The sequence below is a fragment of the Bison bison genome, unplaced genomic scaffold (genome assembly GCF_000754665.1).
Source record: "Bison bison bison isolate TAMUID 2011002044 unplaced genomic scaffold, Bison_UMD1.0 scf7180017864363, whole genome shotgun sequence".
Lineage (NCBI taxonomy): Eukaryota > Metazoa > Chordata > Mammalia > Artiodactyla > Bovidae > Bison > Bison bison.
Window position 1 is genome coordinate 4,865,727 of NW_011494935.1, and position 11,045 is coordinate 4,876,771.

The 11,045-nt window shown below is 34.4% G+C and overlaps 1 protein-coding gene across 2 annotated transcripts in view; it reads right to left on the reverse strand.

Annotated features, from left to right (window-relative positions):
- Window positions 1-11,045, reverse strand: part of GABRB2 (gamma-aminobutyric acid (GABA) A receptor, beta 2) — a 288,251-nt gene that overhangs the window by 126,230 nt on the left and 150,976 nt on the right. For both annotated transcript variants that reach the window (XM_010855335.1, XM_010855334.1), the window contains exon 6: window positions 6,294-6,376. In XM_010855335.1, the coding sequence (XP_010853637.1) occupies window positions 6,294-6,376 (83 nt within the window). The remainder of the gene's footprint in view (window positions 1-6,293; window positions 6,377-11,045) is intronic.

The window sequence follows — 11,045 nt, forward strand, 5'->3', positions numbered from 1 at the left end:
CATGAAAGTGAAAAGTCAAAGTGAAGTTGCTCAGTTGTGTCCGACTCTTAGCGACCCCATGGACTGCAGCCTACCAGGCTCCTCTGTCCATGGGATTTTCCAGGCAAGAGTACTGGAGTGGGGTGCCATTGCCTTCTCTGAATTTTTCTCTTTAGGAGTGGAGAAACACAATGCTCTCTTTTTTCTCTAAGTTCTTAATTCTATATGTATATCTACTGAAATAGATATAGATATACTGAAATAGACCAGCACACAGCTTAACCTGGATCCAAAATATAAACACTTGGAGATGGATTTCTCCTTTTTATTTGACAATTAAGTTTCACTGCCTACATGGTGATAAATATTATTAGGTCCCATTTAGTTCAGCAAATCCAATTAGTTCTACAGAGCTTCTCCATCCCTCTAAATTTAAGAAAAGTTGTAAAGTAAGCACAGACTATCCTGACCTTCTAGATTCCTCAGCACTTTATTTCAGGGCTTGCCTTAATCTTCCTTTAAGATCTTAGAGAACTAAATATTTCATCTTGGTATCACTTTTCACTAATGTGGTTTTTATATTCACTTATGTATTTAAACAATATCTATCTTCCTCATGATAAAGAGGAGCAGAGATACTGTGTTTTTCACCAGTACGTCTTAAGAGTTTATTACAATAATACCTGGTAAATAATTACTGCTCAATTAATACTTAATGAATGAAGAAATTATTGAGTGGAAACAAGCATGAATGCATTAACAATAAACTCAATCCTAATATTATCCTACTCCAAGCCTCCCAGAATCAAGTTATATCCTTCTCTCTGGAATGGAGCCAACATATTATTGATAAGGAGACAGGTGATAGTGATTTAGTAATGCAACTATTAGGCTCATTAGCATTTGAGAGAGGAAGGAAGGGAAGTAAGGAGAAGGATAGAGAGAGAGAAAGAGCAGATGAGTATCTAGAGTTTGCTTAACAGAAAGAAATAGTAAATAAGGTGAAATGTCAGGCATCAACTTCACAGTTAGTTGTTTAAGAGATAGGATCCTAAACCTGTTTCAATAAGATTGCTTAACTACCTACTTATAATAACATCTTATAAATTACTAATATAACACTATGTCTTATTCTCTATAGCAAAGATTTGCTACCTGATGAAATATGAATGCACTCCAATTTTTCATAAGGATAGACTGCTCAGTTTTTAAAATAGGGATCTTCCTGTTTATCTAGTTCATACAAAATCTAGTTGCCACATCACTACAGATTAATTGTGCCAATCATTAGGTGCATAAACGAGGGCAAATCACTTTACTTCCTCTCATCTCTTTCTGTAGTTGTAAAGACAGAAATAGTAACACATATATTATAGACATTAAACTAAAGTGCTCACAGGTGACAAAGAAGATTATTATATAATCATAAAGGTGTCAATTTATCAAGGAGATATAACAACTGTAAATATATATGCAACATCACAGCACCTTAATATATAAAGGAAATACTAACAAAACTAAAAGGAGAAATAAACAGGAATACAATAATAGCTTCAATTCCCCACTGTTAATAATGGAGAGATCATCCAGACTGAGAATCAATAACGAAAGAGTGGTTTTGAACAATACTATAGAACAAATGGACCTAACAGCAATAGGATACAGCTTCTTCTCAAGCATGCACAGAACATTTTCTAATATAGATTATATGCTAGGTCACAAAACAAGATTAGCAAATTCAATAAGATAGAAATGATATCAAATATCTTTTTCAACCACAATGGTATGAAACTAGAAATCAGTAACAGGAAACTCACTCACACATGAAAATAAAACAACTCAATCCTAAACAACTAATTTATCAAATAAAAAACCAAAAGAGAATAAAACATTTCTTGAGGTAAATGAAATAGAAACACAACAAACTTAGGGAATGCAACAAAAGCAATTCCAAGAGGAAAGTTTGCAGCTATAAACACATGTATGAATAAAAAAAATTAAGTTCTCAAATAAAGTACCTTGAAGAACCAGGAAAAGAAGAAAAAACTAGGCTCAAAGTTGGCACTACAGAGAACAGGATACCAATGAAAATAAAACAATTATAAATGAAAAGATTAAGAGCTGGGTATTTGAAAAGATTAAAAAACTGACAATTGTTAACTAGGCTAACCCAGAAAAAATGAGAAAGAGCAAAAGTAAACAAAATGATTAATGAAAGAGAAGACATTCCAGCTAATACCAAAAAACACAAAGGTTGATGAGACTTCTATGAACAACTGTATGCCAATAAATTCAACCTTGCCAGTAAGTTAAATAACCTAGAAGAAATGGATACATTACTAGAAACATACAGTTTACTAAGACTGAAATGAAGAAATAGAAAATAAAAACAAACCAATTATTAGTGAGAAGATCAAATCAGCATTGAAAAACTTCCCAACAAAAGCCCAGAAACAAATGCTTTCACTGGTGAATTTTACCAAGCATTTAAAGAAGAATTAATGCCAATTATTCTCAAACTCCTCCAAAAAATTAAAGAGAAAGGAATGCTCCTGAACTTTTTTTACAAGGCCAGGATTACCCTGACACCAATGCTAGATAAGGATACTGTAAGAAAAGAAAACTACAGGCTAATACTCTTGACATGTATAGATGCAAAAATCCCCAACAGAATAATAGTAAACCAAATTCAACAGCCCACTGGAAAAATCATACACCATAAACAAGTAGGATTCATCTCTGGGATACAAGGATGTTTCAGCACATGGAAATCAAAATGAAAGATAAAAATCATATGATTAACTCAACAGATACAGAAAAAGCATTTGGAAAAAAAATCAACATTTTTTTTTTATGGTAAAAACCTTTGTCAAATTAGGTTAGAAGGGATGTATCTCAACATAATAAAGGCCATTATATAATAAGCTCACAGTTCATATCATACTCAATGATGAAAGGATGAAAGCTTTTCCTCTAAGACCAGAAATAAGGGGTCCACTCTCACCACTTCTATTCAACACAGTACTAGAAGTCCCTGTCATAGCAATCAAGAAAGAGAAAAAGAAATAAAAGATATCAAAATTAGAAAGAAGAAAAAATGTCTCTATTTGCAGGTGATATGATCTTTCACATAGAAAACCTTAAAGATTTCCAAAAAGCTGCAAGGAAACAAATTCAATAAAGCTGCAGTACACAAAATTAACATTAAAAAAAATGAGTTGCAATTTTATACACTGACAACGAACTGTCAGAAAATGAAATAAAGAAAACAATCCTATTCGTAATAGCATCAAAAACAACACAATACTTAGAAATATAGACTGTTTAATCAAGGACGTTAAAAATCTGCATAATGAAATCTGTAAGACACTGATGAAAGAAACTAAAGAAGATGCAAATAAATGGAAAGATAGTATATGTTCATGAGTCAGAAGAATTAGTATTGTTAAAATGTCCACTACCCAAAGCCATCTATAGGTTCAATACATCATTTACCAAAATTTCACTGAAGTTTTTACAGAAATGGAACAATCAATCCTAAAATTTGTATGGAATGACAGAAGATCCTGAGTAGCTAAAGCAATCTTGAATAAGAATAATAAAACTGAAGTGTATCATACTCCTGATTTTAAACTATACTATTAAGCTATAGTAATCAAAACAGAATGGGTCTGTCATAAAAACACACATAGACCAATGGAACAGAACTGAGAGTCCAGAAATAAACCCTCACATTTATGGCCAGCTAATATCTGAAAGGGAGTTAAGAACAATCAATAGAGAAAAGTCTCAGTCAAAAAAAGGTGTTGGGAAAACTGGAAAACCCATGCAAAATAATTTATATCACAGAAATGCAAATCAAAACCACAATGAATAACCACCTCACACCTGCCAGAATAATCATCATTAAAAAAAAAGACAGATAAGTGCTAGCTAGCTAGAATGTGAAGAATAGGGAATCTTCTGTACTAATGATAAGAATATAAATTAGTATAGTCACTATGGAAAACAGCATGGACGTTTCTCAAAAAATTAAAAGCAGACCTACCATATGATCCAGTAATCCTGCTTCTGGGTACATATCCAAAAGAAATTAAAGCACTATTGCTAAGAGGTTCCTGTATGCACAGGTTCATTATGGCATTCTTTACAATAGCCAAGACATGGAGTCAACCTAAATGTCTACTGTTGGGATGAATGGATAAAGAAAAGCGGACACACACATACACAATGGAATATTATTCTTCCATAAAAAGGAAATCCTGCCGCTTGTGACAACATGAATGAACCATGAGGGATCTGGTTAAGGGAAATAAATCAAAGACCAATTTTGTATGATCTTACTTACCTGTGGAATCTAAAAAGAACTCATAGAAACAGTTAAAAGGTACAAAATTTCAGTTATAAGGTGAATAAGATCAGAGTATCTAATCTACAGAATGGTGACGATAGCTAATAAGGCTGTACTATGTACTTAAAGTTGCTAAGAGAGTAAATATTAGAAGTTCTTCACACACACACACCCCCCTCATAACGATTTGAAGCAATGAATGTGTTAAATAACCTCACAGTGGTGATCATTTTGTAATATATACACATAACAAATCATTACATGGTGCATCTGAAGCTCACATAATGTCATATGTCAATTTTATCAATTGACAACATGTCAATTATATCAATTGACAATATGTCAATTTCTCAAAAAAGTTGAAAAAAATCTCTATCATTCATCAGGGTAGTTGTGAATTGAAATAAGATAGGTAAAAGCCCCTCTATAAAACTTAAACTTTCTAAAAGTCTAAAGAATTATCATGTTAATTTTAAATATTCATGTCAGAACTATGACATGGAACACTTGTGTGTTGACTGCATTATTTATTAGGCATCATCAGTATTTTTTAAAATAAAAAGACCTTGTTTACTTACCTATGAGGGTTGTGAAAGGCTCAAATGAAATAATACCAGTACAAATGCTTTAATCATGTACAATTATGATTATTTAAAATATCAGTCAAATTCTACCACAAAAAATGCTCTTACCACAAAAATTCATTACTAGTACACAGCAACAAATTTTTTTCAAATTATCCTTACATCAACTATTTGAAGCAACCAAAGAATCGGAACTTTGAGGAACACTATTCTCTAAACTGTATCATAAGTTATGAAAACACAATGCCATTTGAAAGATATCTACATAACAAATGATCAAAATCCCAGAGACCAATTTCATTAAATAGCTCCTTGTAGCAAAGATCTAATGTGAAAACAATGATGACTTGGAAATACAAGTATGAAATCAGGCTTTCAAAAAGTACATGTAAATTTAATTATCCCTCGAAGTTATTTTTTGAAATGGGCAAAAATACCAGGAATGTGTCATAAATGCTGTATTTCTGCTCAAAGCAGTGATTTAGAGTTGCACAGCTTGCCAAGGCTTGACTTCCTCTGAAAGGCAGAGGGTATAAGGAAAGTAGTCAAGCTGCTCATTATTTGGAATGCTGGATATAAAATCATCAGTTTCCAATTGTTTGATAGGATGAAATATAAAAACACCACAAAAAATTGGCAGAGAAAAAAAGATTCAAAGTCCTACTCTACCTTAAATGGCCTCACTGTGTGACCTCTGAAATGGTAATGGGTTATGAAATCAATGTTTTAGCCTACACAAAAGTGTAGGTAGCTGGATTGTCAAGAAGGATGCTAAAACTGTGGCCTAGAGAAAGCACCAACACTCTAAACAGGTCAGCACAGGAAGCAGAATACACACGCCTCAAACTTGCTCATCATATAGCCTTCAGCAAGAATATAAAATACATTTTATTCACTGAAAATAGTTTCTCGAAACAAAAAACAACCCACCGAGCCACAATGTATGAACACATTAACTAATTCAGAGGCCACCTTTACCCTGCACTTGCAGAGGTAATGTTTGTAAAAGGCAAAGACAATTAGGGCATCTTGTATCATCCTGCCATCTCCACCTATTTTCCCAATTGGTGCAGCTCTCTGCACCAATTCCATATAATAAATGCCCGAAATAACCATTAGTCTCCGTTCAGACTTTAGCATTTCCCTTTAATTGCTAGATTACTACTTCCCTACACTTCTCTCCTGGAATTTAAGGATGAGATGAAGAGGGTGGCAGCATCATTGAAGGAAGACATTGCCAGTGCCTCCCTCCACCAAATTTGGCAAGCTAGCACAAACCTAACAGGACTGTGGTCTGAAATGAATGAGGGTAGGAAATCTATGCCCAAGGAGAATCTTAAAACCCAAGTGCAGTCTAGCTGGATTCTCAAAAAACTTACAACTTTCAATTTCCAAGGTGCAGTTTTGTTCATCCAGTGGGTACCGCCTCAGGTCCATCATACAGGCAGCTGTGGTTGTGATTCTAGAAAAGAAATATCAGTGATACATGCTGTTAGCTGGTCCATGACTGAGCTGGAAAAATTAAGTCCCAAAGAAGATAGCACTGGGTCTCAAGGAGCCTGATTTAGCCTAATCTCTAACAAAAAGAGTGCTACAACTTTGGAAAGTCATTTTCCCTGGTGGGCCTCATGATGCTTTGTAAATTAAACAGAGTGTACTAAGTTAGTATTCTCCCAAGATTTGGCCCATTACCTACCTGGTACCCCAAATCACCTGGAAGCATTTATTAAACAGGCAGTTTCTATTCTCCAGAAGCTCTTGTGATGGAATGGGGCCATCCCAGGACTCTATTTTACAAGCATGACAGGTGATTGAGAAAATCAATGTGGCTCTCAGTCTTCCACTCATGTTTGTTTTCTCCTTCTTTTCTTAAGATCTTAAAATCAAATTTCCCAACAATCTCAGCTTTGGTCCATCATTTTTGACATTTCTATCCAGAGTGTAGTGCTTTGCAAGTGTGTTAGTATAATACACAATAAGCTTTTCATCTGTCACCTAATTTGCTCTATCCTGAATAATCTTTCTATAGCCCTTTAGAGAGTTTCCTCCTATTGGTTGGAAGGATTATTTATCTAAAACAGACAGTACCTTTATAATTTATCAGGGACAGATGTATATGTCTCCAGTGTCTTTATATTTCTCTGTCATCATTTTTCACTAACCTCTCTTTTCACTAATAGAAGACCTACTAGAAAGAGCCAAAAAACATACAGTCCTAAGTGATTATCAGTATGGTTTCTGATCAATAAGGCAGCATAATTTTATGAAAAAGCACACTTTAAAACACAACAGACAAAGGTATGAATCCTAATTCTGCCTTGTTAACACTGAGATATATATCAAAATGGTCAATATCTCCTAACCAGCCTTAGTTTCTTTGTCTGTAAAAAGGGGGCATTTTAATAACAATAATAATTACCTAACAGTTTCTGGACGAAGTAATATAATAATTTATGTAAAGAATATAAAAGAGGACCTATACATAACAGGCCCTTTACATCCGGTAAACAAAACCAAGGGAAAAACTGGTGTTGATGAACTTTGGCATACTCTACTCTGAGAGGCACTATACTTGTGTGTTGGAAACAGAGAAATAAATGCAGCCCTAGCTTGAGAGAAACAATCCATAGCTTGACCTTTTTCATTAAAAGGTCTCAGGCATTGGGCTTCCCTGATGGCCCAGTGGTTACGAATCTGCCTTCCTATGCAGAGGGTACAGAATCGATCCTCTGCTGGGGAGCTAGGATCCCACATGCTTCATGGCCAAAAAAAAAAAAAGAAAGAGAAAAGAAGAGAAAAGAAAAGGTTTTGAGCACAACTTACACAGTCCAGGTAGACTGAATCTATGAAATTCCTTGGTCAGGTTTAAGCGTCTTACGCCTTTGTTGTAGGATGAAACGCATAAGTTATTGTAAGTAGTTCCTGCCTCTTTAGTTTGATTACTGCTTCATTAAGGTTTGTGCTTTGCTAATTTTTGCTTTCCTATTTAGTCATAAGTGAGCATCCTATGACTGTTGTTCATCTTGGACTCCTTCCTCTCCTTTACCAGGAGGATTCTCTGCCTCAACTCCTCAGCCATCTGCCTTCTTCAGCATCCATGGCCCCATTGCCCCACTTCCGTGTTACTATAGGATCTCGGTCTCTTAGTCTCTCCATCTGCCTCCCTACTATTATTTATACAATGGTAAGACATTTTAAAGACACAGATAGGATTCTACCACTCCTCTTCAAAATTTTTAGAGGCTCTTCCAAAAAATTCCCAATCTTGGCTATGACGTACTGTTACCTGAATAACCTAACCTTTTCTTCTCAATATGATCTCATACCAAGTCGTCACTCACTATTTCCAGTCTTCACATCTGTTCTCTCTGCCTAGAATATGAATTTCCCCACCCCCGATACTCACAAAGCCCTATATTTTCCTTATCCTTCATCTCAAAATCACCTCTTCTGAAAGGGATTTCTTAAGCAGTCCACCCAAAGTATCTGCCTTACTCAAGCTCCATCTTAGCTATTTATTTTCTTCAAGGAATTATTACAATCTGAAATTATCTTGCTTATTTCTATTTTGTAAGAATGATGTTTCTCAGTAAACTTTAAGCCATTTAAAAGCTGAATTTTTTCTATTTATTGTAAGAGAATCAAAAGGGATCTGTTGAAAGGATAAAGACATGAATTATAGAATGAAGCACTTGGTTTTGCTGTGCATAAATCTTTTATTTGGGGGATTATTTTATTGCATAATTTCTCTTTTTTAAAACTTATATCTTATGTTTTAGAGATTCATTTTATATTTTTAACAGTAAGTAAAACTTAATCTACTTATTAAATTATATAACTAGTTAAAGAGTTTACTATTAAACTCATTGTTTCTGCTTTCGATGGGACTGATCAAATGTCTATAATTTATTATTTTATAAATTATAAAAATTATATAAAACTTTAACACTCACATTTGCTCAGGGTTAAAAGAGGACAATTTATTTTGGTTATGTGATACTTGGCTAAATTTTTCACTGGTCTACTGTCTTTATTTAACATGTAGATATAACTGAATTACCACTAACATAGAGGAACTTGTGTAGAAGAGAAATTGTCAAAGGAAATAAAATTAGCTACCTAGTGGGCATACAAATTCTCATGCTATTTGAGTAAAATAGCAGATACAATCTTCATCTTGAAACACTAGATAAAATTAACTTTGTTTGATAGAATGAACACCAAAGACATGAAAGGTACAAGGGCGTACATAGGATAAAGAGGGACAGTCAAAAATAGATGTCTGATTGTGTAGGTGAGGTGAATTTTGCAACTGCTACTGTAATATGCTGTGGTTTACGCTTTCCACTGATGCATATTCAAGGCAACTAACATCTGTGAACACTAGGGCTGTGAGCAAGAAAAATAAATTGACTAATGCTATTGCAAAAGCAATTGGGTTTCTACTTATGCTTTAAAAATGAAGTATTAGGAAAGTGTTTTTCTCACATCAACAACATTCATATTCCCACTGATGTTTCACTTTTTTTTTTTTTAAATGTTATAGCATACTTCATAAAGGGCTTCCCTGGTGGCTCAGTGCTAAAGAATCCGCCTGCCAATGCAGGAGACAGATGTGGGTTCGATCTCTGGGTTTGGGAAGATCCCCTGGAGAAGGAAATGGCAACCCACTCCAGTGTTCTTGCCTGGGAAATCCCATGGACAGAGCCTGGCAGGCCACAGTCTACGGTGTTAATAAGAGAGTCAGACTTGATTTAGTGACTAGTTGACTAAAAAACAACAACTTCATAAAACTAACTAAAAATATATATAAATGTTTTCTAGTTGATGTTTATAAGCATTTGTGTCTCCTGTTGGGATTAAAATAGAAATTCTGTAGCCAAAATAATCCACTTGGAATCCTGATAATACAGAAAAAGATGAGTGACCAGGGACAAGCCACTTACACGCACCAATGTGTGGTTGCTCCTGAAACAATGAACTAAAAACCTGCCATATTGCTTTATTATGAGATGATAAAAGTAAGAAAAAAATCTGTAACACTAAATGTTCTTCATCTTTTGTTATTACTCACTGCTAATGAGTAGACACAGTGATAACTCATTTAACCAGTAGCTACTTGGTAGTGGGCATATGTATATGTTTGTACGGGTGAAGAAATGTAGAATATTCACACCCTTATAAGCAAATCAGAGCTATGATATAAATCATGTCCCAACATATAAATATTCAAAAAGAGTCATTATGTCATATGTGTATATGAAATCCTTATTAACAAATTTTAAGACAAAGTACAGACTGAACTGAACAGACGTAACAAATCTGCATATTTTCTAGGTGTTTTATGAGATCAGAAACCACATCTATTTTTATTTGTATCTCAAAAACCTTGCCAGGTGCTGGCCTATGCCAAGATTAAAATAAAAATAATAATAACAACAACATAAAACAAACAAAATTGTCAAGGTCACAAGTATTCTCAAACTAAGGATTTTGAAACAATTCTCTAATATAAGTGTCTGATTCAATTTATTTTAAAAAGTCCTAAAACAAATTTGAAGTCAAAATCATCCTTACAGAAGAAGCCACCTTGGAATAAATTTTATTCAGAAAAGCTCAATGACCAACATCAAAATCTATTCCTTGGGACACTGATTTATAACAGAGCTACATTTCTCTAAGAATAAGTCAACAGAATAAACATAATTAATGGGTTTTTCATGAACCTGCCTTTCTGAATCCTGATAAACATCCTTAATGGGCCTTAAATTACTCAGCATCACTACATTTCAAAGAGTCTTTGAAATGTAGCTAATAACTCATTAGGCAGTTATCCTGGTTAAGTTTTAAGACCATTGGGAAATATATGAAGACAGTCCAGTTTTCAGTCAAAGGAAACAGTTAATGATGCCTCCAAAATGAAAACTGAAGAAATCGTCTATAGTTAAAACTGGAAATGTGTCTTCTTTGGGGGGCTGAATACTAATGCATGACGAGAGATACTTTTGGTAGCACCACTGAAACTCTAGTACTTTGGCCACCTCATGCGAAGAGTTGACTCATTGGAAAAGACTCTGATGCTGGGAGGGATTGGGGGTAGGAGGAGAAGGGGATGACAGAGGATGAGATGG